Source organism: Aspergillus karnatakaensis, assembly GCF_047715665.1.
Source record: "Aspergillus karnatakaensis strain CBS 102800 unplaced genomic scaffold BJY04scaffold_9, whole genome shotgun sequence".
NCBI classification, from domain to species: Eukaryota; Fungi; Ascomycota; class Eurotiomycetes; order Eurotiales; family Aspergillaceae; genus Aspergillus; species Aspergillus karnatakaensis.
Window position 1 is genome coordinate 585,060 of NW_027395721.1, and position 23,875 is coordinate 608,934.

A 23,875-nucleotide genomic window follows, 5' to 3' on the forward strand; every position below is an offset into this window, starting at 1 on the left:
GACAAAACTTTGATTTCTCTGGATTTCAGCTTGACGCTCTATGATGATCAACATGTGATATTTTTATTTACCTCGCGGACATACATACTATGCTTATGCTTGTTTCCTTTTGCCGTTCTATTTCTTTCCCTTTGTGCTGTCTCCTTCTCCTCTCACGTTGCATTTCGAGCCGCGTGTTTCTTTCAGTTTGTTGACCTCGTCGATTGTTTCGCAGCATAGACTCGGGGCATAAAGCGGGAGTAATCTTGTAATTCTAGTGATGATACGACCGTGGATATACGTCTCAATTTCAAAAGTCTCTGACTTTCATTTCATTATGCTCAAAGTCCTCGATCTAGATTTTAAAGAAGAGCCTCGCGTGGGAGCTGGAAATTTATGCCTTAGGCATAAACACTATACCTAATCAAGCCGGAGCACATCTGGAGATCGATCTCACTCCGAAAAGCTACACTCCGCGACTCTCCGCTCTTCTTCTCCAACTCCCCTCAACTGTACACACACTCCGCCATAATGTCCTTACCTATCCGGACCCTCACCCGAACCCTCGCTCGCGTCTCTCGTCAATCCTCCCTCCTGCCCCGACAGGCCCCGTCGCAGCTCTCCAAGAATGTCCCCCGAATCACACCACTCCGCACACCCTCCGCCTCGCAACCCTTCTCGACAACAACGCCCCGCGCAAAGCTCACAATGGGTCAAATCAAGACGCGGAACGCGACCGGCCCCTTTTCCTGGAAATCCGCTCTGCTGTTTGTCCTTACGGGCGCGGGTATGATTATCTACTTCCGGGTTGAGAAGGACAGGCTGGAGCGGAAGCGCATCGCGGAGATGAGCAAGGGTGTCGGGAAGCCCAAGGTGGGCGGGCCGTTTGTGCTGAAGGACTTGAATGGCAAGGTCTTCACGGAGGAGGAGTTGAAGGGGCGGTATTCCTTTGTAGGTTCTTTTCCATAACCAAAGCTTTTGGGTGGTGCTGACTGTTTGGAATTGATAGGTATACTTTGGCTTCACGCACTGCCCTGATATCTGCCCGGACGAGCTGGACAAGATGGCAGAGATTATTGATAAAGTAAAGGAGGCGAACAAGGGGGAGAATGTCTTCTTGCCTGTGTTTATTACTTGCGATCCCGCGCGGGATACGCCCGAGGTGCTGCGGAACTATCTGCAGGAGTTCCACAAGGATATTATTGGGTTGACGGGGACATACGACCAGGTGAAGCAGGTGTGCAAGGCGTACAGGGTGTATTTCAGCACACCGAGAGACGTGAAGCCTGGGGAGGACTACCTGGTGGATCATAGTATCTACTTCTACCTTATGGGTATGTGTCTCTTTCCCTTTCTTCAGTTCTGTTAGTCGCCAGGTAGATGCTAACAACTATGCCAGACCCCGAGGGTGATTTTGTCGAGTGTATTGGACGGCAGGACACGCCGGACTCTGCGACAAAGACGATCATGGAGCACATCAACGACTGGAAGAGAGAAGGGAAGCCTCTGAAGAAGGACTAGATCGCCGTTCTCTTGTAATATACTCCCAATGTACCATGCCATGCCATGCCATCCATGTACCATAGATCTCCAATTCATCAAACCAGCCAACCAACCTCTCACCCGGACCCAGACCCCTCTATAACCCTTCCACTCGAATCCCTCTCCCTATTCTCCCTCCACTCCATCCCCCCATCCACAAACTCCTCCCTCTTCCAGATCTCCACCTTCTCCTTCACAATCTCCAAAATCTCCTCTGCGCCCTTCCACGCTTCGCCCCGATGCCCCGCGCTGATCGCAACAACAATACTCGCCTCCTTGACAGGCACAACACCTAGCCGATGCGCAATGTACACACCGTTCAACCCGAACTTTGCGACTGCATCCTTCGCAATCTTACCGAGTGATTTTAGAGCAAGCTGCGGGTAGCATGTGTACGATAGCTGCGCAACGGGACGGTCTTCGAACGTGTCGCGTGTTGTGCCGAGGAAGAGGACGTTTGCGCCGGCGGAGGAAGATGATACTGTCGCTAATGCGGCGTTGGGGTCGAGGGGGTCATAGGTTACTTCGAGCTGGATGGGGACCTCGTTGTGGGTTGTTGTGAGAGTTCGCGGGTAGGTGGTTGGGTCGAGGTGGGGAGGAATGGATTTGCCTTTGCTTGTGTCCTGAGGCTGTAATTGATCGTCTGGGAGTGTTCGGGCTGACATGGTGGTTGACTATATTCTTCTGAGAGGGGGAGAGTCTGATGAGCAGGTGAGGGGTTGGAGATATGATATCATGCCTCAGGCGTAAACTGATAAGCACTATAGAACTGGCCGACGCAGCGTTGGAAGGAGCAATGGAAACGTCGCTTCTTCTAAGACGGGTCTGCAGCAACTGCAGGTATCTAGGTAGTAGATAAGGTACAATCGTGATCAATGTGTATGGGTCTCATGCTCTGCTTCCAGGTCAATCGAGTGCTAGCTCTATACCTAACCGTAGAGTGCACAAAAACTTATATTATATATCTAGTTCATGATCTATATTTATGTCTATTTCAACAAGACCACAACAGCTTCGTACGGCCGGAGCGTCCATTGTTCCCCTGCGAATTGACCCTGGGCCGCCCTCGCAGACTCGTAGGAATCCAGCAATATCTCTTTGAACTGATCTGCCTTGTGTGTCGCGGCATTCCACGACAGATCTCGGTCTGTCCAGTTGGCTAAGACCAAAGCTTGTGAGGTTCCGTATGTCCGTGTGTAGGCATATACCTCTTGGTTATCACGGTCCACAAGCTCGTAGTTGCCGTACACAAAGATATCGAGGTACGCCTTTCTGAGCTTGAGGACTGAGGCCCAAAAGTGGTATAGAGATTGAGGATCCTTGACTTGATCCTCCGCGTTCACTCGAGTATACTCAGGGTTGACGGACATCCAAGGCTTCACATTCTCTCCGGTAAAGCCGCCATTAGGCGCAGAGGACCACTGCACCGGTGTGCGGGCATTGTCACGAGATTTCTTCTGGTATTCCTGTCTGGCGGTCTGTTGCGCCTGGGTATCGAACTGTTTTGTCTCTAGCAATCTACAAACCTTGTTAGCTTGATCTTGTGTTTCCCAAACGAACATACCCTTTCCAGTGATTCAGACAGTCAATATCCTTGTATTCCTCAATTCCCCACTCAATAGGGACATTTCCCATGCCTATCTCCTGACCCTGGTAAATGAATGGAGAACCTGCATGCAAGGCTAAGACGATCGCTAACATTTTGCCAGCAGCAGGTCTGAGAGCTGACGGGGGGTTAACATAGCGATCAATCGAGCGAGGTTGGTCGTGGTTCTCCCAGTACAGCGCGTTCCAACCGCCGTTGTTGTACATGAAGACTTGCCAGCGCTCAAAAAACGCTTTGAGATCGGTGAGCTTCCAGCTCCCTGGCTTGAACTTATCTCCGTGAGGGCCGTGGTCAATGTCGACATGTTCGAAGTTGAAGATCATGTTGATCTCACCGCGGTCATAGCGTACGGCTTTCAGGACTTCATCAGTGTCCTTCACGAAAGGCATCTCCCCCACACTGAACGTGTCATACTCCTTAAGAATGGCCCCGATCCCTTGTAAGTACTCGTGGAGACGAGGACCATTTGCGTAGTACTTATCACCCCATTGCCAGATCGCGTCTGGGTCTTGTACTGGTGCATCAGGAAATGCCTGATCTTTGCTAATGAAATTGATAACGTCCATGCGGAAGCCATCGGCGCCCTTGTCGAGCCAAAAGCGCACAATGTCATGAACCGCTTTTCGTACCTTAGGATTCTCCCAGTTCAGGTCTGGCTGTTCAACGGCGTATAGATGCAGGTAGTACTCTCCCGTCGGTTCATCCCACTCCCAGACGCTCCCTACAGGAGATTAGTATATCCAAGTCAAACATCCAAGAAAAAACACGTACCCTGAAAGTGCGATACCCAGTTGTTTGGGGGGTGTCTCGTCCCGTTCTCGTCAATTCGGGGCGGTTTCCAGACATACCAGTCGCGGAACTCGCTATCTTTAGAGCTACGCGACTTTTTGAACCATTCATGCTGATCGCTAGTATGATTAACGACCAGGTCCATAAGGAGCTTCATTCCCCTGTCGTGGCATCCCTTGATCAAGTTTTCGACATCCGCGACCGTACCATATTCGTCTGCAATGCTGTAGTAGTCGGCAATGTCATATCCCATGTCGACTTGTGGAGACTTGTAGGACGGGCATAGCCAAACTATATCGACTCCGAGGTCGCGAATATAGTCCAGCTTCGAAACGATGCCTGGAATATCACCTACACCGTCATCGTTGGAATCCTTGAAGGATGCCGGCCAGATCTGATAGACGGAGCTTTCCTTCCACCAGGCACGGTGGATGTCGCCGGGAGGTATCAAGAGCGCAGAAGATGAGCTCATTTTGGTTCAATTGCCGTTATCGCAGAATGGATGACCTGAGTGTTAGGCAAGGGGCTGTCAGGAGTTGATGGAGGGGTAACGTGGGGTTAGCGATGGGAGGGCGGAGAGTATGGCCCGTCTCCCAAATGGCCAGCTGTCGTTGCTCGTTCCGTTGGAGTCAAGAGCCAGTGAGATACGCAGCAGACAGACATCGGTCCACAGATCGTTTGAAGGGATCGAGTCATCTTCATTTGCTGAGAGAAGCTCAACTCCTCCGTAGTGCTGCTCTGACGTCATAAGAAGCACATGTTTCGGAGAAATGATTTGTTGGAAGTACGTAGGTAATTCATGTCCACCACCTTCCTATGTATTTCCCACAGAGTACTCGGGATATATTAGCCAAAATAATAGAGGGGTATGTTTGAGCAATGCTCGCAAGTCGGCAATGAGGGACTCCGCCTGCTGCGGGATGTGTTGCCGAAAGCGGACATGGAGCTTGGACTCAGCTGACATTGTGAAAACGGTGCAACTCGGAGCCAGCTCAGGGGCTTTGGCCAATGGGATTGCAAGCCACGTCCCCGGAAGTCTAAAATTGGCCTGGAGATGTGGATCTTGCGAGAGGGAAGCTTGGTTCCTGGATCATCCTGCCTGAGGCCACTATTTCTACCGCCGCTTTCGATATCGAGGAATCATTAGGAATGCGAGATTCGCGACGCTTTGGGTACGCTACACTGAATAGGCTCCGTGGAGATGGTGTACCCTTTCTTCAAAAAGGTGATGGCCAGATATCACCGCAGAGGATGTGCAAAACTCGAAATCCATGTCAACAATCTGCCCATGTGAGACGGCCTTCTTCTAATCCATCTCAAACCTTTGACCATGATCATGACACGCTGGAACCTCAAGTTGATCAAGGCGGCGGTTGGGGTGTTCTGCTCCTGTTTGGTTCTGGCCTTTCTCTTCCACAACCAGGACGGCTACCAATCCACGAGGAAGTTGATCCACGCCGGCCGGTCTCGCTTGGAGAATGTGATGTTTGAGCGGATAAAAAATGAGACTTTAGGGGTGAGTTGCCTGATTCTTGCTCACAGCGGCATCCTTACTCACCTCCTATAGTTCCAACACATTTACGCCATTGGACTCAAAGAGCGGACCGATAAGCACGATTCTCTGTCATTGGCCGCCTCAATCACTGGGATGAATGTCGAATGGCTAGAGGGCGTTCGACCAGGCGACGTATCCCACAAGGCTCTGCCGCAGGTGTGTATCAGTCTCGATCTTACGAAACTTATGCTTATGTATCCAGGGAATGGATAACCCAGATATCCCATACACAGTTGTCTTATGCTGGCGAGCTCACATGAACGCTCTACGCAGGTAGGCCAGGTTTCACAAGTTGAATGAGAAAAGAGAAGTACTGACACGTCATAGTGTTGTCGAAAACAGATATGCCACAGCCCTCATCATGGAAGATGATGCCGACTGGGACGTTTCAATCAGGCCTCAACTGCGCGAAATTGCCCGTGGGGTACGGGAGCTCTCTGACAACCACAAGGCGCCGAGAAAAGAGCCATACGGTACCAACTGGGACCTTCTCTGGATTGGAGGTTGTGCCACGCTGCAAGGAAAGAATGAAACCGAGCTATATGTGATCCCTGACGACCCCACCACCACCAGTATTGACCGTCGAGGTCCGTGGGAGGGCCCAATCGGCCCAAGTGACACCTGGAAAAATCAACATCCCGAGTACTCAATCGACTCGACGCGCTTTGTCTATCGGGCAGGTCATGGCTGCTGCTTGTATGGATACGCGGTGACCTATGAAGGAGCACGGAAGATCCTTGCGGCTCTTTCTTTGGAGCGGAGCGCGGAAGTGGACAATTCCCTCGGCGATCTCTGTGGAGGTAAAAACGGCCGGCAGCAGATCCGATGCTTCGGAGTATATCCGAACGTGATTGGCACCTTCAAGCCAGCAGGACCGAACTCGCGATCGTCAGACATCCAGAATTATACGACCGACGAGTGGCGCGAAGCAGAGTCGTGGAACATGGTGTACAGCACGCGAATGAATCTCCAGCGCCTGCTTGCGGGCGAAGAGACCGTGTATTCGCAGTGGAACACGTCGTTTATTCCGTGGTCCAAAGGGGAAATCAAGCCGCGAGAGTTGCAGTATCCGAGAGGGTACCTTGTGGGGTAAACTCTGTTTTCGGTAGATAAAAACTTTGTACAAGATAGCTTTTCCTGTTCAAAACTTCAAATCAATCAGAAACCGGTTCGTTTGTGGGTCGAGTCGCCCAGTGCAACGGTCGAGCAGAGATTGGTGAGACATTACCTATTATTGAGATTCCCCCGGATCTGGGCAAGCTCAGGGCCTAGGTGCAACAGGAGTTCATCGAGAATTTATTCTCGGATCAGCAGCAAAAGTGATCTGTGACCTGTCAGCAAGGCTGGGGTAGCATGAACCATTCAGCCAATGTCAGATCATCGCTTAAGGCTGTTTGTTTTTAGCAGTCGAGCTGTCGCTGGACTCTGGAGCTGGTCGGAGTAAGACTAGACTAGTGTCCGCTAACCTGATCGGACTGGACCCGTGAGGCTATGGCTCCCTCTTCCGGCTGACACGCCCAACCAGACCAGACCAGACCTTTGTCTCGCTCCATCCCCCCTGTTTCTCTTTTATTTTAAATCAATCATGTTCGGCTGCTCTCAGCCTTGCAATATGCTTTCTGCTTCTCTCCTAGGCTTTCAATTCGCCTCCCTTTGTCATGATTTACTCGCCATCGACTCCAAAACACCCAGATGAGGCTGCTGATCTGTCCCGCTTTGCGCCCGACAAGGACCCTGAGGACACAACTCTCATGGAGAAATACGACCCCGATCTGAAGGAAAAGGCAGCGGAGGAAACAAATGACGTGCCATTGAGTCGAAATGCGCGCTTTATGATATGGACGTTTTTGAATGTGACCTCGACTGTTGGAATTGTGAGCATGCCCCTATCGCTGGAGTCCGTCCCCCGGCGTTTCGTTGTTAGGCGCTGCCATACTAACCGACTTGAAGGTATTCACAAACAAATCCATTATGTCCAATGTTTCCTTTAGCAACCGTCAAGTCTCCCTCGCTTGTTACCATTTCTTTATCACCGGCGCGACACTCTGGCTTGCATCGAGTCGCTGGTTCGGCGCCTTCGTCCCGAAACATGTCAGCCTCAAACAAATGACTCCCATCGCAGCCGCAATGGCAATACAAGTCGTTCTCCAAAACCTGTCGCTGGCGCACTCTTCAGTCATGTTCCACCAACTCGCGCGTCTCCTCCTCACCCCCGCCGTAGCGTTCTTGAACTATGTTCTCTTCCGCGTCAAGATTCCTCGTGCGGCACTTGTACCGCTGGTCCTCCTTTGCACCGGAGTTGGAGTTGTCACATACTACGATTCTCTCCCCACTGCTGATAGCGGCAGCACAACCACAACCCAAGGAGTAATCTTCGCATTGACGGCCGTCTGCGCGAGCTCGATCTACACTGTCTGGATCGGACACTACCATAAACGATTTGAGCTAAGCAGCATGCAGCTACTTCTGAACCAGGCACCGATCAGTGCCTGTCTGCTTTTGTGCGCTATACCCTGGGCGGAGGATACACCCGCTGTGTCCTCTGTCCCATCATCCATGTGGAGCATGGTTTTGCTGGTATGTTTCTTCGCGAGTCTTCAAGTTTCACTGCTAATACCCAGATAGAGCGGCCTTCTTGCCTGTATGGTGAATCTGTCTCAGTTCTACATCGTTGACGCTGCCGGCGCAGTCAGCGGTGCAGTTATCGGGCAGCTCAAAACCTGCATTATTGTAGGGCTGGGCTGGGCGTGGAGTAACCGCGTTATTCCGCGCCAGAGCGTCGTTGGTATTGTAGTAGCGCTGATTGGTATGAGCATGTAAGTCACCTGCGTTCTTCTCCTATTGAGGCCCGAGCCTAACTGTGAGTAGGTATATGAATATTGTCTTGAGAAATCAAAGTAGATAAGCTTTAGAATATAAGACATTTTTGTGCACCACTTTCAAGCCGGAGTCATCTATCAGCGCTTACACAAGACTTGTGCTTAAGTCGATACACTTCTAGAAACCCTCTCATCTGAACCAAAGAACCCAACAAACAAAGTTTGCATGCTACTTATTGTTGCTACCTACCCGTGAACCCAACCCCAAAATAATTTTCGAGATCAGCATCATCCAGTCCATCGATCAGGCACGAAACTCATGCCACATGGTCTAATTATGGGACCAGCTCAGTCAGCCTCTTGTCCCCACACAGGGGCGGCTAATAGAACTGGGTGATGCGCAGGCGGCGGCTTCAAAGGTTGCTCTGTAGGCGCCCTGTAACTCGATAAATGTGAAACAGTCTTGCGCCCTTTGGCGCTTAGAGCCAGACAGCCGGTAAAGTGTCGACAACCCAGTACCATGCTATAGTGGGTTACACTTCCCGATCATGAAAGGAGCGGCCCCTGCGTTTCGAAGCGTCCCATGCTCCAGTTCAAATCTTATTCAAGCGACTGTCATTATTTTCATGTCTAAGGAGGCTCAACAACCAGCAACTTGGATAGACTGGAAGTGGTACCGCAGCAGAAGAAACGAGTCCATGTGAAATTCTTGACACCGAGAAGGTCCCTACGTCTGAAGAAGCCTCCATTGATGGGTGTGCTTTTTCGATCTAACCATGCGCTTGTTTTCTCTTACCATGCTTATGGGTCACTCAAGACAACCACAGGTACCGATGACTCCTACCCTGCCGCAAGCTCCACGTTTGTCAAGGTATCGACGAGCTCTAGATTTCTCATTCAGTGTGGACTCGGCTGACCGCGAGGCACCAAGCCAGCCGACGGCAGTGGGAGAAGTCGTGATTTCGTCGACTATACAACTGAGTAAACATTCGAAGACTATATCGAGTCATTTTTCATTTCAGAGGCGTGACGTAAGCCAACTTGGCCTCTAGTACCTAGGTATGGGGGTTGGCCAACTGGGAAACTGTTTCTCTAGGAACAAAGCGGCAGTATGGTATCCAGAGAGTGATTTGACAATGACTGCAGGGATTGTTGTGATTTACGCTCAGCGTTTCGTTCGCAGGGCTGGAGTTTATGTACGGTGTGCAATGAGTGGAATACAGTATTCAACTAACTAAGACTCTCTCCACATGTATATAGACTGGCGACTAGCGAGTCGTAAGACAGGGGTCAGGTTAGCAGCTATTCGAGTTAACACATGGGATCGCATGCGATAACTAGGCTGAAGCAGGCAAAACATCGTCGAGAAATAACGGCCCAAAAGTGGTTTTCTTTCAAGGGGAAAGCGCGAATGATTGAGCTTCAAAGTCATGTCATGCGTGGGTAACAGGGAAAAAGCAACAAAGTGGTGAGAGTTGGAGCAGCAACCACTGTGGTTTCGAATTATTATACCGCAGTCAACCTGCAGGACTAGTTTGGCCCTTGGCTCGATCAAGATAACAGGCCAAACCAACAAAATGAAAGCCAACAGTATCTCGTTAGGAGCTGTGGAGTTAGCGCCTATCAAAGGGGAGGCCTAAGCGCCGCGGTGGCCCTGGCACCCTGCACCACGATCTAGCTTTGGGCAGCTAAATAAAGACTCCCGTTTAGCTCAAGCGCCTACATCCAAGTCGGACCCTTGGCCCTTGTAGGGTAGTCTTTGAGTGTTCCGGGATTTCCATTAAGTCTCAGGGGTATTCCTTTTTTTCGCGCTCTTCCGACTGCCACATCTGTGCCACTGTCTTCATTTTACATTACCCCTGGCCGTGACTTCACAATGGCTGTTCATCGGCTTCTCCTTCAGAGCACTCTTCTATCTGTTGCCCTAGCGAGCAGGTGTTATTATACCGATGGGACATTCGGCCTACCCGAGCAACAGCCTTGTTTCCCTGAGAAGGAGAACAGCGCTTGCTGTGGGATCGCTAAAACCAATGGCGACGAGAACGATTATTGTCTGACCAGTGGACTCTGCCTTGGGCAAGTCTCAGGATACACAGGGTTTATGCTGTTGAATACCTGCACTGATTCATCCTGGGAGAGCGACGATTGTCCAAATTACTGTCCTTCTTGTACGCATTAAAACGTTTCCTACTTTCCCATACCATCACGTTCACTAACCAATGTATCCTACACAGCAATGCGGGCGTCCCACGGAATTCATATTCTACCTTGCCTCGAAGAGAGCAATTCACATTGGTGCTGTAGCGTTGATGGCTCAGACTGTTGCGATAAAGCGTTCGAGCTCGATATAGGGAAACTGATGGCCCCTGGTCCTGGTGGAAATTGGACAGAGCCGACTTCTGTGATCAATCCGCCTTCAAGCACGAGCGCCGGTACCATCGATAGCATTAGCAACCTGCAGACAGCTACTAGAACTGTTACCGTGACAGCAGATCCCACAGCAGATTTAAATTCAGATCCAGCTTCTATCCCAGAGACCTGCGACGACGCTACATGCTCGGATAACACAACCGCTGTCGTGGGTGTTGGTGTTGGCTTGGGTGTCGCACTTGTCGTATGCCTTGCATCGTCGGCTGCAGCCCTGTGTTTTCAAAGGCGGACATTCAAGAAGCGGTTGGAGGAAACGCGGGCAAGCTTTCTGGCCTCGGGATATTTGCCTGCGCCCCATGCTCAGGCCGAATTATATGCTGCCAGAGCTCGTCCCCCAATAGCGGAGCTTCCTACAACCAAGGCACCGAGGGTTTATGAAATGTGAGAAAGCACTGATAACAGGTTGTTGGTGTATGAGCAGGCATCGTGTCAACAAAGTATTGTATATATATAATTCTTCCTATGTTATAGCTACTTACTTGCTGATGCAGTATATATGAATTTATGATAGGCATTCATTTTATGATCCCTGATGTATTTTAGAGACGATCTATATCCCTTTGTGTACTGCTTCCCCTTGTCTAGTGTCGCATAACTCTCTAGTTGCAGCCGCGTAACCTTGAGGGGGATTCAGCGCTGGAAGGATGCAAGCAAAAAGGCAAAATTCAGGAGACGTGGACCTTTGAAAAGTCACAGAAAAGCTGAATGGCATAGGCTTTCTCGTGAAATGCACCTCTTGTGGTCGAACTGCATGTGCCGGTCTTCTGGAGCCAGGAGTACGAACGGACGCCTCGAGTCTCATTACATCTACCTCTCTCTTTTACAACTCCTCCACCATGCACCTCTGTCTTCTAGTCTTTGGAGCAATAAGCTCCGTCTGGAGCGCAGTAGTTCCTAGACCCGACTGTATAGGTGCGATCTCCCCGGACGCTCTCAAATCATGGCTTACTGACGCATCTGCCAAATGACAGGAATCTCTCCGTCCCTCCTCAGCAGTCTCACCCGTTTCTCTGAGTATTCCGCTGCATCAAGCTGTAAAGCAAACCACAACTCCTCTTCCATCGGCTTGCCCGTATACTGCGAGACAGGATACTGTCCCTTCATTTCCAGCGCCTACACGGAGGTCCTTCATGTATTCTCAGGGTAAGCTTATTCTTCCTCGCTCAGCTTAAATTTGCTACCTCGCTATGACCCGCACTAACGACACTGGAATCTGTCAATAGAATTGTCCCAGGCGATACAACAGGCTACATCGCCGCCGACCACACGAACTCCCTCCTGATAATCTCCTTCCGTGACACCATGTCAGACGCAAACCGTCACACAGACTTCCAGATCATGCAGGTCGATGTGTCGGATACTTGTTCGGGCTGTCGAGCACATATTGGTTTTTGGATGGCTGCTAGTTCTGCCGAGCAGATTTTGGTCGGGTCTGTTGAGGACTCGAGGGCTCGGTATCCCGGTTATAAGATCGTTGTGACGGGTCACAGTCTGGGCGGTGCAATTGCGACGCTATATGCAGTAAACTTGAGAAGTGAGGGGATCGATGTTGACCTGGTAGGTTTTTCTCGCTGGACCTGGATATTATGATAACTGACGATTGTAACTCGGTGAAGTATACCTTCGGGGCGCCCTCCGTTGGGAACTTCGCATTCGCTGAGTTTATAACAGACGATGGAGTACAGCTCGGGGCAAACTACCGTGTCACACACTTGGACGACGAGATCCCGAAGGTGTTGTACCGTGCGTCGAGGGAACCAGTCGTGGACCTGTTTGTCCCGGAGTACAGTCAGTCGTCCCCGGAATACTGGATTACATCTAGAGTCAAGGCAAATGTCACAGTAGCGGACGTGCAGGTCATTGAAGGGGTTAACAATCTGGAAGGCAATCTGGGACGAGGACAGGGTAACGTGAGAGACCATTCGTGGTACTTTGGAAGCACTACTGTCTGCGCCGAGTGATCGTCTTCTTATCATCTTGTTAGCATACGCAGAGATAAGCTTATCTCTCGCTGTTGTCGTGCGGGGTTATCGCCTTGACCCCAACTCGAAGGAGTCTGTTTCTCTTCTGATTCTTGTTCTGAATTCTTCAGAGTACTTCCAAGTCATCATAAAAGCTACTCAGCTTCTCCCTTAGCAATGGCGGAATTTCCACATATTTCTAACTGGATCAACGGGCAATACACCCCACCAACAGCAACTAAAATCCCCGTGCTCAACCCCGCAACTGAATCTCTCCTCGCAACGATAGACTCCACCTCCTCCGAAACAGTCAACGAAATTATTACGACCTCATGGAAAACCTTCCACAGCGGCATCTGGTCTCGTAAGGATGCTTCTGACAGATTCACCGTCCTCTCCAAGGCCGCAACCCTCCTCCGCACCCGGCTGAATGACTTTGTCCCCCTCGAAACATCTCAGACTGGCCGCCCAATCCGTGAAATGCGCACCCAACTCTCCCGAGTCCCTGAATGGCTCGAATACTTTGCCTCCCTGGTTCGTGTCCACGAAGGTCGCGTTACACCTTTTAAGGGCGCTGTGACCAACACACTCACCCGGGTACCTCTTGGTGTCGTCGTGCAGATAACACCATACAACCATCCGCTGCTCATTGCAATGAAGAAGATAGCCGCTGCATTAGCCGCCGGGAACATTGTCATCGTGAAGCCCTCTGAGCTCGCACCCCTCTCCGTCCTCAAACTCGGACCGCTCTTCAAAGAAGCCGGACTTCCAGATGGCGTGTTACAGATCGTAGCTGGGTACGGAAGGGAGACCGGAAAATATCTCTGTGGGCACCCAACGATATCCAAGATCGATCTTACAGGAGGACTAGCAGCATACAAGGCCATTGCACCCGTTGCGGCGCTGAATATGGTTCCCATCACTGCAGAGCTAGGCGGAAAGGCACCGGTCTGTCTATTCCCGAGCGTTAATGTGGAAACTGTTGTGAAAGCGGCGCTTTTCGCAGGCTTTATTGCCAGTGGACAAACTTGCGTTACCGGGAGTCGGTTGTTGGTCCACCAGGATATCTATGAGGAGTTCAAGGGTTTACTAGAGAAGAGGGTTCGGGCACTGAGAATGGGCGATCCTACAGATGAGAAAACACAGATCGGCTCTGTCATCTCTGCAGCAGCAGTTGAACGCTGTACGGACTTCGTATCGAGAGCCGTGAAGGAAGGTGGAAAGATCCTCTGCGGCGGGAACTCCTCGCTCAACTCCGCAGGGAAGGGCTTCTTCTTCGAACCGACCGTCATTGAAACCCACGCCGAGTCAGATCTAGCCTGCAACGAGGTCTTCGGGCCCGTCATCGCGCTGATCAAATGCTCCTCTGAAGATGAGATTGTGAACATCGCAAACAATACTTCCTACGCACTAGGTGCGTCGGTGTGGACGAATGACTTCGCACAGGCTCATCGCGTCGCGGACAGTGTCGAGGCAGGTATCGTGTGGATCAACGGACACCATTTGAACGATCCATCTTCGCCATGGGGTGGATTCAAGGAGAGTGGTTTTGGAAAGGAGAACGGAGTTGAGGCTTATGAGAGCTATACGAAGGTGAAGAGTACTGTGATGAATTATGGAGTTGCCCCGAACTGGTTCGACGATGAGGCTTCCAACGCGAGGTATGGTTGAGTGTGGTGTCAGATTCTGATCAAAAGGTAGACACAGCGGTTTGACAAAGCCAGACCCATGCCGATGTAGCCCATGTAAACGTTTTACAAGGCAGCCGGGTGTGGACGTGTGCTTTAAAGGGCCCAAGATAGAGGAACATCAACAGGTGCCAAGATTGCTAGTACTTCCAAGTCAATAAACTGAGAATAGAGGTTCAATGACAAAATCATAGACCACTCTCCTAAGAATATTGGAAAGTGCAGGTGGGACCTCAGATGTGGAGTCTTCCGGTGGAAGAGGTTTACCCCTTCGAGTAGGCCTTCCGACTACCGGCTCTTGGACCGGAGCGGCTGCTATACTTCTGGTCAAAACCTCCGCCGGCAGCCATGTACGGAGTATAGAAAGGCTGAAAAGTTGAATCTTGCTTCATCACTCAATGGCCTGTTTTTAAATCATTTATCCTTCTTCTTTATCACTTTCCACAGCGTCATAAGACTTCTATTCTAACCTGCCTTTCAACTTCTTCATCGAGTAACAGGCAGAATGGCCTCGAACACTACGATCACCGTGACGCTTCATCAACTATCCAAGATGATAGACCACTCTCTCCTCCATCCGACCATGACAGACGATGACATCGTCAAAGGCCTCAAGATCGCTCGTGAAAATAACGTCGCCACGGCATGCGTGAAACCCTACTCGATCCCCCTCGCCAAGAAGGAGCTCGCTGGTTCAGGAGTCTTAGTATGCCCCGTCATCGGCTTCCCTCACGGCAACAGCACAACTGAAATCAAAGTTGCGGAGGCAACGGATGCCGCAAAGGCCGGTGGCGACGAAATCGACATGGTGGTCAATGTTGGCAAGGTTCTCGGCGGAGACTGGGAATATGTGACCAGGGAGATTCGCTTGATCAATAAGGCGGTTACGGACAATAGAGCCATCTTGAAGGTTATCTTTGAGAATGACTATCTCAAGCCAGAACACATAGTACAACTTTGCCGGATATGCACGGAACTTGGCGTCGCTTTTGTCAAAACATCGACTGGGTACGGTTTTGTCAAGCAGGTTGATGGGTCGTACAACTATCGGGGAGCGACGGTCAAGGATTTGCGATTGATGCGGGAAAGTTCAGGCAGTGATGTCCAGATCAAGGCTGCTGGGGGTGTGAGAACTCTGGACGATTTGCTGCATGTCATGACACTCGGGGTTACTCGCATAGGGGCCACAGCTACTTTGGCTATTCTTGATGAGGCTAAGAGCCGCGGGATTGGTGAGGTACCCCGAGAGGTTTCATTCAGGCCCATCAAGGAAGATGGAGAAAATATTGAATACTGAAAATCTATGGTCGAGCTTGGGCATTGCTGAAGGCCGAAAACTCAGCATTCAGAATAGCTGCAAATCAAGCATATATTGTAGTATGATGGCTCTAGACCAGTTTGTAAATGTCTTCAGCTTGAAGCGTCTCGTCACTGGGATGAATCTAAACTTGGTCAACAAGGGAATCATGTTAGTGAGTCCTTGGTATGGCACTACCTGCCCAGATGTAGTGCGACCGCTCAAGTATGAGACAATAAAAAGCTTGCTGGCTTCTGCTTCTGTTTTATGATGGTGGTGAACGAGGAAACAGTCAGAGCGCCAAGGATTCTCATTCAGGAGGCGCAAAGCTATCTAAACCCCATATCCATGCCTGTTCAAGTGCTGGCAAATCATCCGCAGGAGGCCAAAAGAGGGATGAGCTTATAGGTGTTCCTCCTTGAGTTGGTAGGTCTTGGTTTAGGATAGCTAAACAAATCACGATTCCATTAGTCTTCAGAACTTTTCGGAATTGGGCGGGGGTCGTACCCTGATCAAAATCATAAACCGCTTGTGATAACGCGGGATCCTCTGCACCTTCAATGGGCAGGTCACCACTAAAACCAACAAAACCGTTAACGGTTGCAGATTCTGTCGAACGTATTGCGTGGTCGGAGCTGGGCCAGCCTGCCGGCTTTTGATGAACGCTTGGGTATCTTCCAGCACTGAAGGTGATGTCCTCAGTGGCGGCGCGCGCATTCGTAGTGTGAGCTGGGGTATTCAGCGGCTTTTCCACGTTCAGAATGGCCGTCAGCTCCCTTTCCATAATATGCTTGGTCAGCCGTTGGAGAATCTCGAGACTCTGCGCAGCCATTGGGTAACGACTCTTCAACTTTGTTTGAACACGTATGAGCCGATGGAGGCCGTTTTTTGCCAAATGGGATTCGTGACTCAAAGGCTCAAGACTGCTCAAGATACCTAGCGTAATACCGGCAGTGAAAGTATGTATACCTACAAATGCCGCAGAGTACTCGCTAGAAGCAAGCTCGGCAATTGGCATTGCTGCCACTTCCGACGTACTAAGAGCAGCCTCTCGACATGATTGCAAGGATGATCGAAAGGGATCTAGACGACTTTGATCCAAAGGAACGGGTTCACGAGGGCGTCCAACCTCTTGGCCACTTGGACTGTTCACCAACTTGTACGAGAGAAGTGGTCGATGAACGAGGATTCTGGCGTTATCATACGCAAGCTTGAGGGTCAATGCTTGCAGCTGAAAGATATGATTGTAGAAGCGAGGACTAGATGCGCCGATGTCCAGGTCTAATTCCTCAGCTGAATAACTAGCCCCAGCACTTGAGTGAGTTTCAATTTGAAGCTCTGGCGGAAGCTCTGTGTACCACTGCTGTAGTTTGGCTTCCAGCTCAGCAACTTTCTCGACAAGGTGGAGCAGACGTGTGGTCGAGCTACCCGGAGGTGTCTTTGCGGAACTCGACCCTATACGGTACAGTTCGGCGAGTGACGTTTTGATTAACACTGACAGCTTCGACATGAAGTACTTGTACGACAGAAGAGTGGCCCCACAAGTCAGTGGTTCGTCGAATGACTTGGGCGATAGCACAATTTGCGATTTGGCAGATGGGTCTAACGGCTCCACATCACAATCGATATCCTTAATACTATGAGGGTAACCATAGGACATCGAGCAGAATGTCTCAACCTCGTATATGGCCCACCAACAACGCTTTTTGGTTTCGTATTGCTTGCGCCAGTCAGCAGAGTGTGCTGAGCTTGCTGCAGCTCTTGCCGGTTTCCGATGTAAGTTAAGGGCTTGGGCAATGCGAAGGCCACAGCCGCACACCGGCCATGCAAGCCCCGGAGAACCGTGGTAAAGGTAATATGTTCCCAGCAGAATGCATGTCTGTACGGCTTCGAGCGAACCGAAGGACAAGATGTCTAGGAGCTTAGCCTGAATGGCCGAGAAAATGCGCTCACTAAGCGTTTCAATGTCAACGTTATAGGTAGCCAGAAGACGCCTTCGATGGGCTCCGGTGTATTGCAGACCGATAGCAATTACCAAGAGAAGCACACTCAAGAAGTCCGCATCCTGATGGCACGATGTGGGTTGACTGGTGTTATGAGAATAGAGATGCTTCCAGCGTTGTCTGAATTCGTCCTGGTAAAAGATAAGCATAAACCAATGCACCCGATCAAAGTACGTGTCGATAAGCAGAGCAGCAGCCTCTTGGGTTGGAAGTAACGACTTAAGTTCAGACACGGCTGTTCGTGATGATTGCGTCAGTAGTCGCATGGTCGGTGGGATTGTATCGAAGCCAGCTCCTCTAGTGAGAGATCTTTCGCGAGGGCCTGTGATGTTCTCTTTCCGCTGCTGACCCCCAGGGATGGCATCTGTCAGTGAGGCCTCGGGAGCGGTCGCATTATGAAATTCAAAAGCCTTCAGGAAAATCAGTGTAGTTCAGTAACAAATAACAAAATACGGTTCGCTTACGCCATCTACCAGAGCCATAGTAGAGCTTGACTTCCATGGCTGATCATTACCTTCACCCAGCGACTGATGCTCAGTCGAGCTCCTGTCAGTCTGATTGACGCTTACTGAGGTATTGTTTCGGAGCCGAGTGTTCTGTGTGTTTTCAGTGGGACGATCAACAGGTTCCGACTCGGTAGTGCGAGGCCGTTTGGGAGGGCGGGTGGTTGGATCCGACGGCGGAGAGTATGCCTTCCACTTCCCTGGCACTGAAGGTTGGCAGCTTGTTCCAGACCGAGCGCATGGAACGCAAGGGCGCTGCGGGTCACACTGTATCACTGGGCTCAGCTACCTTGGACCTGAGCAATTGCCTTCGGCTGAGATACCTTCAATTTCTGGCGCCGGCAGCGCTGGCATGCCCTTGATACCTTTTCACGAGAGCCTCTAGGGCCAATTGTTTCTCCACCTCCCATATTATTTTCCTCATTGCTGAGACAAATCGAAATGTTGTAAGCCTTGCAAGGGCGATTCATGGAGGTTGAAGGTTGGTGGGAATCGGCATCTCTTGCCTGTTTTAGCCCACCAGCCGATCACGTGCATCACTCTTCTTATACTTCGAATGACCTTGATTGTCGAATTGTTTATGACAGCATCCATGCTCACATACCAGAGAGGCTATACTAGCTGAATGGCACTTGCTGAATGCTCTTATTCTTGTACTTTTCATAATATCTGCACATTCATGGATATTCTGAGATGCTTTACCGTCTGGTGCAATATAAATGATTGCACACACCGAGTCGATGGGCGATGAGCCAAGTTTCACTACTTACCTACCTAGGTAGCTCTAAAGTCCTTGTATGCCCTGTATGGTTACAAGATTTACCAACCTTCTCTGCCGCTTGCCTTAGGAGACAGACTGGATGAAATAAAAGGAAGGCAGATACCTAACGATTGGTCTAACTACACGGCATAGCAAGGAAGAGAGTCGGCAACGCACAGCCAGTCAGCCCTACACTATGTAAATTCACCTTGAGCTGTCCTCATCGCCTTGACAGCAGATTTGATTCCGGCGAGTTCTTTCAACCATGCGTCGTGTTACGAGTCCGAAGGAATCCGGGATCGAGATAGCGTATGAAGGGCGTGCAAACCACCAACAGAAAGAATCATGCTAGTAAGTCATGCTAGTGTTTCAGCAGGATATATCTTCGAGACCAGAAGTTCTTTGATGGAGCCGGAAGCGGTCACCAAGTGCCAGAGCGACAAAGATGATGCCTCTGCTGCATCAGAGCAGAAAGACTGATGGGTTACACATCCTTTTCTAAGATAAGATCAATCTTTATCTGCTTCCGACAGCAGTGTGCATGTGGCTTGAGTTCTTCTCCACAGAGTGACAGAGGTAACAGGGGAGTGAGGAGGGAGGAAAAAGTAGCGCAGCAGATGGCTTGGGGCAGGGTGGCTAACAAAGGACAAGCTTCCTCCACCCTGCCTAATCCCCTCAACACCTGACTCTGTTTACCTGCACATTCACTTGACTTCACTCCCTCGCTAAAAGCTTTGAACAAACGCACACTGAGGATTTGAAGAGAGTACATAAAGATGTCCTCTCTTACTTCCCATCTTCTCTCTTACCTCTTCTCAACCTCTCATTCCACCCTCTTCTCCCACCTCCCACTCCTGTCTTCCACCACATTTCAAACCATACTTCAATAAACCAACTACTTCAAGATGAAGCTCTACGTTCTCCTATTCTTCTTCATATCCATGGTCATGACGCTGGACTCCCCCAATGGCGGTGGTGTCGTTGAGGACGATGGTATCACTCTTAAGGCTGGTATGTTTTCGGAATCTTCCTCTCTCAGCCAAGGCTAACTCCATGGACCCTTTCTAGATGGCAATGTTGATGTTGTCGGTTGCTTCAGTGATCGTGACTGTCTCTCCAACATCAATGGCCCTGTCTGTGTTCAACACAAGTGCACCTGGCCTGATCAGCTCAACAAGGGATCCCAGCACCTCGCCAAGCGTGCCGGCTTGGGACAAAAGTGTGATGACAACAAGGGTTGTGGTCAAGGGCTTAGATGTTTCTATAACTTTTGCATTGCCGACAGCAAGGAGCTCGATGAATATATCTGTCGGGAGAACTCCAACTGCAAGAACGACGATGTGTGTATCAATGGCCTCTGTCATCCTCCCAGTATTGACAAAGACACCACTATCGAGGCCCCTGACCTTAGCGACGCTGCGTGTTACGCCAATTGTCATGGTGGCTATTGCTACAATGGTCTTTGCATGGCTGGGCCATCTCCTTCGAAAATGCGTTTTGTCCGTCGATCCCCTCAGCTTATCTGCCACAATGATCGGGAGTGTGAGGGCGGCTACTGTTACCATGGGATCTGTGTTGCTGACCCTCCTCGCCTGGAGCTTGAGTCTCGCTCTCCCCAGCTTATCTGCCACAATGATCGAGAGTGCGAGGGCGGCTATTGCTACCATGGGATCTGCGTCGCTGATCCCCCGAGGCTGGAAGCTCGTTCTCCCCAATTGATCTGTCATAACGACCGCGAGTGTGAAGGCGGATACTGCTACCACGGTATCTGTGTCGCTGACCCTCCGAAGCTGGAAGCTCGCTCGCCGCAGCTAGTCTGCCACAACGACCGTGAATGTGAGGGCGGATACTGTTACCATGGCATTTGCATTGCAGACCCTCCCAAGCTTGAGGCTCCGTCTAAATAAGTTGACAATGTTTACGACTCTTCTTTCGCAGCAATCTGCCCTTTCGTCATGATAATGATTAGGTCTTGGTACGATCTGGATCAGTCCGACTGGCTTGGATGTGATTCTGATAGGAAGACCCGTTGTACTTAGCATGCTTGCGTATCATTGCGATCTCTTTACTACCAATATGATCGATGAACTCGTGATTTATACTGTGCAATGTAGAACCCAAGTAGCCTACAACGTAGTTACTGGCACGATGGTGTGATATTAGCGCGCATTCTTGCTGGTCGAGCTCCTCCGTCAGTCAAACAGTGAGAGTTAAAGGTATTGCCCTTAAAGCCCCGGCAAGAGACCAGCAAAGGCCGAAATCTGAACTGGAACGGACGTTGTAGGAATGATGATGGCTTAACCAAATCCCATGCCTACCGTAAAGGCGGCGTAATTCTGCCACCATCGCTCATCGACGTTCGCATTTCCTCTTCGTCCTCGGCTTGTCTTACTTTCGATCTTCATGTCTCGTCATCATGTCTTATTTTCGTTCTGAGGATACCAGGTATAACTCCGGTTCATCTTCGCGGTCATTCCCCCGGAGAGACGATAGGGATGGCCGCATGTATGACGACAACCCTCCACCACTTTCTCACTCACCTGGCGGTACATACCTCCCCGCATCATTTCCCCAGGTTCGAAAAGCACTAATAATTATCTGCTTGTCAAATACAGCCCCCATACACTCTCCTCCCCGAGCCCCTGCAGCCGATAGAAGACGTGATCATCCACGAGATCATTCCGATTCTAGGTCGGGCTACCGCAGTCGGGACCGCGATGACTTACGGCAACGATCCTCGCGATCACCTCCTCGACGGCCACGGCATAGCTACCGCGATCGTGATCGCGAAGGATATCGCTCAAGAAGTCGAAGCAGAAGCTACAGCCGAAGTCGAAGCCGAAGTCCACGCCGCAGTCGAGCTCAATACGGACAAGAGAGTCGAGAAGTTATGATGGAAGGAATACCGGTGGATATGGTGGAAGAAGACGTTGGGCCTTCCCTCCCTTCCTCCTTAATGGACTTCATTTTTCCGTCTTATCGGGAATCTGGGTCACTTTCGGTGGGATCAAGCTTTCGTAATGACATGAGGCTGAGATGTGCATCGGCGTGGTGAACAGATTTCGAAAGAATTGAATGAATTTTATCAGATTGAAGGTCTGGAGGAGGTGCGTGTGATTCGTGACCGGCAAACGAGTGAGTAATAAATATTGTCCTGTGCGCCCCTCCAGCTGCTAACGTGCCGCAGAAATATCTCGTCAGCTGGGCTTTCTCCGATTTCGGAACCTCGGCCATTCTCGATCCTTTGTTGAACGCAATTTTCCGACAATATACCTCTGTGGACCGAGCGCGCTGGACGACCGGGGGACTAAAGTGCGCATTGCATACAGCCGGGAAAGAGAGGATCGCGCCAAAGCTAGGGCAGAAGGAGATTGGGCTTGCATGATGGTGCGCAACAATAGTCTCTACGCAGCGTACGCGAACTGACAGACCAGTGCAATGTTGTCAACTATTCGACCCGCCAAAGATGTTTCCGATGCCAAGCTCCACGGAATACAGACGGCGGACCAGCGGGTCCTCCAGGTATAGTTGCACCTAGACTAGACAACCATGGCGACAACGATGCCGCTCCCGAAAACCAACCTTCGCAATTTTTACTTTTCAGAGGACTTGAGGCCTCTGTGACCGAAGAGCTCCTGGCCAAAGGCGTTGCTAAGCTGTACCGCCCAAACAGCTCAGATAACGCATCAGTTACACAAAGGAAAGGTGCCAAGGTCGCGTCGACCACCGGAGACTCCAACTTAGGAGCGCGGGAAGGCTCACTTCGTCGTGTCTTGCTGGTACGGGACCGCAGAAGCAATGAGAGCTGGCGATATGGATTTGCAGAATTTGCTACCATTCAGGTACTTTTTTCTCCCTCTCTTACAACGATGAATGTGCCAAGTTAACAAGACTAGGATGCCCAAGCGGCCGTCTCGCGGCTATATTCTTTCGAGAAGTTTACTATCTCATCCAAACCAGTGATGGTCAGCTATATTCACGCGGGTGTTTTTGTGCCGGTCATGAACCCGGTTGCGACTACCGAACAATTCACCTTTAGTCCTCTGAGCAATCCAGCTATGAAGCTGATGTACTGGGATGAGGAGGCCTATGTGACCGAGCTTACAGTTTCAACGGACTCGGATTCCCAGCAAGCACCCAAGAATGATAAGCAAGTTGGCCAGTCCGAGGCCAAGGCTAGAGAAGCTACGGAGAAGGCTAAGAAGCGCAAAGCCGATGTTGCATCTACCGCAACCGGCGCTAAGAAGATGGCAATGCCCTCGCACCTTCAGTTCTGGAGCAATCGCCATGCAGAACTGCACGGTATCAAAAATAAGGATGCCGACACCGAGACCAAAGAAGAAAGTGAGTCGCCTGCAGCGCTCCCTCGCCAATCGTACGGCGACCCGAACCGAAACTGCTGCTATCTTTGCATGCGACAGTTCAAGACCATGGCAGAGGTCAACCGCCATGAACGTCTCAGCCAACTCCACACTGGTAACTTGCAGAAAGAGGAGCTAGTTATCAAAGCTACGCACAAGCTCATCAAGCACGGCATCATTCCGCCGTCACCTGAATACCGCGACCGCGCGCGCGAACGCCGCAAGGCATTCGGGCGTTCCAAAAATGCAACAGCCAAACCTGCGCCTGCACCAGAACCCGAGCCATCGCCGCCAGCCGAATCAATATCGAAGGGAGCCTCGCTGCTCAGCAAGATGGGTTGGTCCGCGGGCAGTGGTCTCGGCGCGCAAGGCTCCGGAATAACAGCCCCAATCTCAACAGAAGTCTACGCCCAAGGCGTTGGATTAGGGGCACAAGGCGGCAAGCTCGGCGAGGCGAGCGAGGAGGCCGCGCGCAACACGCGCAACCGGTACGATGAGTTCCTCGAAAAGACAAGACAGACCGCCCGAAGCCGTTATGAGCAATTTGACAAGGATAGGAGTGTTTGATAGCCAGCCATATAA

General features: G+C 50.8%; 13 protein-coding genes across 13 annotated transcripts; 10 read left to right on the forward strand and 3 right to left on the reverse strand.

The window, feature by feature from the left end:
* The first annotated feature begins 449 nt into the window (after positions 1-449).
* Positions 450-2,224, forward strand: BJY04DRAFT_182044 (SCO family protein). The gene is made up of 3 exons (XM_073710278.1): positions 450-930; positions 989-1,313; positions 1,379-2,224. The coding sequence occupies exons 1-3, from the start codon at positions 511-513 to the stop codon at positions 1,498-1,500; spliced, it is 867 nt and encodes a 288-aa protein (XP_073574607.1). The 5' UTR covers positions 450-510; the 3' UTR covers positions 1,501-2,224.
* Positions 1,291-2,224, reverse strand: BJY04DRAFT_182045 (molybdopterin synthase catalytic subunit). Its single transcript, XM_073710279.1, has one exon. The coding sequence runs from the start codon at positions 2,184-2,186 to the stop codon at positions 1,599-1,601; it is 588 nt and encodes a 195-aa protein (XP_073574608.1). The 5' UTR covers positions 2,187-2,224; the 3' UTR covers positions 1,291-1,598.
* A 286-nt stretch (positions 2,225-2,510) lies between these two features.
* Positions 2,511-4,388, reverse strand: BJY04DRAFT_215244 (glycoside hydrolase family 13 protein; the record flags this gene model as incomplete). Its single annotated transcript, XM_073715429.1, has 3 exons — positions 2,511-3,039; positions 3,086-3,848; positions 3,899-4,388. The coding sequence occupies 3 exons, from the start codon at positions 4,386-4,388 to the stop codon at positions 2,511-2,513; spliced, it is 1,782 nt and encodes a 593-aa protein (XP_073574609.1).
* A 410-nt stretch (positions 4,389-4,798) lies between these two features.
* BJY04DRAFT_182048 (uncharacterized protein) lies at positions 4,799-5,212 on the forward strand. Its single transcript, XM_073710280.1, has one exon. The coding sequence runs from the start codon at positions 4,813-4,815 to the stop codon at positions 5,017-5,019; it is 207 nt and encodes a 68-aa protein (XP_073574610.1). The 5' UTR covers positions 4,799-4,812; the 3' UTR covers positions 5,020-5,212.
* Positions 4,829-6,564, forward strand: BJY04DRAFT_233060 (uncharacterized protein; the record flags this gene model as incomplete). Its single annotated transcript, XM_073719873.1, has 4 exons — positions 4,829-5,432; positions 5,484-5,627; positions 5,674-5,744; positions 5,799-6,564. Exons 1-4 carry the CDS (start codon positions 5,247-5,249, stop codon positions 6,562-6,564), a joined length of 1,167 nt encoding a protein of 388 aa, XP_073574611.1. The 5' UTR covers positions 4,829-5,246.
* A 493-nt stretch (positions 6,565-7,057) lies between these two features.
* Positions 7,058-8,609, forward strand: BJY04DRAFT_170616 (uncharacterized protein). The gene is made up of 4 exons (XM_073709229.1): positions 7,058-7,345; positions 7,422-8,048; positions 8,097-8,287; positions 8,340-8,609. The coding sequence occupies exons 1-4, from the start codon at positions 7,130-7,132 to the stop codon at positions 8,374-8,376; spliced, it is 1,071 nt and encodes a 356-aa protein (XP_073574612.1). The 5' UTR covers positions 7,058-7,129; the 3' UTR covers positions 8,377-8,609.
* A 356-nt stretch (positions 8,610-8,965) lies between these two features.
* On the forward strand, positions 8,966-9,425 carry BJY04DRAFT_182052 (uncharacterized protein). Its single transcript, XM_073710281.1, has one exon. It carries the CDS (start codon positions 9,067-9,069, stop codon positions 9,340-9,342), a length of 276 nt encoding a protein of 91 aa, XP_073574613.1. The 5' UTR covers positions 8,966-9,066; the 3' UTR covers positions 9,343-9,425.
* Positions 9,426-9,935: 510 nt separating this feature from the next.
* Positions 9,936-11,246, forward strand: BJY04DRAFT_182054 (uncharacterized protein). Its single transcript, XM_073710282.1, has 2 exons — positions 9,936-10,458; positions 10,525-11,246. The coding sequence occupies exons 1-2, from the start codon at positions 10,167-10,169 to the stop codon at positions 11,103-11,105; spliced, it is 873 nt and encodes a 290-aa protein (XP_073574614.1). The 5' UTR covers positions 9,936-10,166; the 3' UTR covers positions 11,106-11,246.
* Positions 11,247-11,556: 310 nt separating this feature from the next.
* Positions 11,557-14,533, forward strand: BJY04DRAFT_233062 (aldehyde dehydrogenase family-domain-containing protein; the record flags this gene model as incomplete). Its single annotated transcript, XM_073719874.1, has 5 exons — positions 11,557-11,632; positions 11,692-11,863; positions 11,944-12,277; positions 12,337-12,625; positions 12,857-14,533. 5 exons carry the CDS (start codon positions 11,557-11,559, stop codon positions 14,350-14,352), a joined length of 2,367 nt encoding a protein of 788 aa, XP_073574615.1. The 3' UTR covers positions 14,353-14,533.
* Positions 14,534-14,765: 232 nt separating this feature from the next.
* Positions 14,766-15,678, forward strand: BJY04DRAFT_233066 (2-deoxyribose-5-phosphate aldolase). Its single transcript, XM_073719875.1, has one exon. The coding sequence runs from the start codon at positions 14,875-14,877 to the stop codon at positions 15,664-15,666; it is 792 nt and encodes a 263-aa protein (XP_073574616.1). The 5' UTR covers positions 14,766-14,874; the 3' UTR covers positions 15,667-15,678.
* A 44-nt stretch (positions 15,679-15,722) lies between these two features.
* On the reverse strand, positions 15,723-18,633 carry BJY04DRAFT_170637 (transcription factor domain-containing protein). Its single transcript, XM_073709230.1, has 4 exons — positions 18,496-18,633; positions 18,134-18,439; positions 16,174-18,079; positions 15,723-16,113 (listed from the first exon to the last, which is right to left on the reverse strand). The coding sequence occupies exons 1-4, from the start codon at positions 18,580-18,582 to the stop codon at positions 15,977-15,979; spliced, it is 2,436 nt and encodes an 811-aa protein (XP_073574617.1). The 5' UTR covers positions 18,583-18,633; the 3' UTR covers positions 15,723-15,976.
* Positions 18,634-19,837: 1,204 nt separating this feature from the next.
* Positions 19,838-20,839, forward strand: BJY04DRAFT_215251 (uncharacterized protein; the record flags this gene model as incomplete). The annotated part of the gene is made up of 2 exons (XM_073715430.1): positions 19,838-19,943; positions 20,001-20,839. 2 exons carry the CDS (start codon positions 19,838-19,840, stop codon positions 20,837-20,839), a joined length of 945 nt encoding a protein of 314 aa, XP_073574618.1.
* Positions 20,840-21,348: 509 nt separating this feature from the next.
* On the forward strand, positions 21,349-23,860 carry BJY04DRAFT_215252 (putative G-patch domain protein; the record flags this gene model as incomplete). The annotated part of the gene is made up of 6 exons (XM_073715431.1): positions 21,349-21,507; positions 21,548-21,811; positions 22,022-22,067; positions 22,120-22,319; positions 22,367-22,774; positions 22,829-23,860. The coding sequence occupies 6 exons, from the start codon at positions 21,349-21,351 to the stop codon at positions 23,858-23,860; spliced, it is 2,109 nt and encodes a 702-aa protein (XP_073574619.1).
* Between the last annotated feature and the right edge of the window lie 15 nt (positions 23,861-23,875).

What these genes read in the sequence shown, in the direction of transcription:
- BJY04DRAFT_182044 (XM_073710278.1), top strand. Translation starts at nt 511, where the DNA reads ATGTCCTTACCTATCCGGACCCTCACCCGAACCCTCGCTCGCGTCTCT. An exon ending in TGAAGGGGCGGTATTCCTTT is followed by an intron (nt 931 to 988) that starts GTAGGTTCTTTT and finishes TGGAATTGATAG; the next exon opens with GTATACTTTGGCTTCACGCA. An exon ending in TATCTACTTCTACCTTATGG is followed by an intron (nt 1,314 to 1,378) that starts GTATGTGTCTCT and finishes CAACTATGCCAG; the next exon opens with ACCCCGAGGGTGATTTTGTC.
- BJY04DRAFT_182045 (XM_073710279.1), bottom strand. Translation starts at nt 2,186, where the DNA reads ATGTCAGCCCGAACACTCCCAGACGATCAATTACAGCCTCAGGACACA.
- BJY04DRAFT_182048 (XM_073710280.1), top strand. Translation starts at nt 4,813, where the DNA reads ATGAGGGACTCCGCCTGCTGCGGGATGTGTTGCCGAAAGCGGACATGG.
- BJY04DRAFT_170616 (XM_073709229.1), top strand. Translation starts at nt 7,130, where the DNA reads ATGATTTACTCGCCATCGACTCCAAAACACCCAGATGAGGCTGCTGAT. An exon ending in TGACCTCGACTGTTGGAATT is followed by an intron (nt 7,346 to 7,421) that starts GTGAGCATGCCC and finishes ACCGACTTGAAG; the next exon opens with GTATTCACAAACAAATCCAT. An exon ending in GCGCTGATTGGTATGAGCAT is followed by an intron (nt 8,288 to 8,339) that starts GTAAGTCACCTG and finishes AACTGTGAGTAG; the next exon opens with GTATATGAATATTGTCTTGA.
- BJY04DRAFT_182052 (XM_073710281.1), top strand. Translation starts at nt 9,067, where the DNA reads ATGCGCTTGTTTTCTCTTACCATGCTTATGGGTCACTCAAGACAACCA.
- BJY04DRAFT_182054 (XM_073710282.1), top strand. Translation starts at nt 10,167, where the DNA reads ATGGCTGTTCATCGGCTTCTCCTTCAGAGCACTCTTCTATCTGTTGCC. An exon ending in TCCAAATTACTGTCCTTCTT is followed by an intron (nt 10,459 to 10,524) that starts GTACGCATTAAA and finishes TATCCTACACAG; the next exon opens with CAATGCGGGCGTCCCACGGA.
- BJY04DRAFT_233066 (XM_073719875.1), top strand. Translation starts at nt 14,875, where the DNA reads ATGGCCTCGAACACTACGATCACCGTGACGCTTCATCAACTATCCAAG.
- BJY04DRAFT_170637 (XM_073709230.1), bottom strand. Translation starts at nt 18,582, where the DNA reads ATGGGAGGTGGAGAAACAATTGGCCCTAGAGGCTCTCGTGAAAAGGTA. An exon ending in GCCGGCGCCAGAAATTGAAG is followed by an intron (nt 18,440 to 18,495) that starts GTATCTCAGCCG and finishes CCAGTGATACAG; the next exon opens with TGTGACCCGCAGCGCCCTTG. An exon ending in GGTTTATGATTTTGATCAGG is followed by an intron (nt 16,114 to 16,173) that starts GTACGACCCCCG and finishes TGATTTGTTTAG; the next exon opens with CTATCCTAAACCAAGACCTA.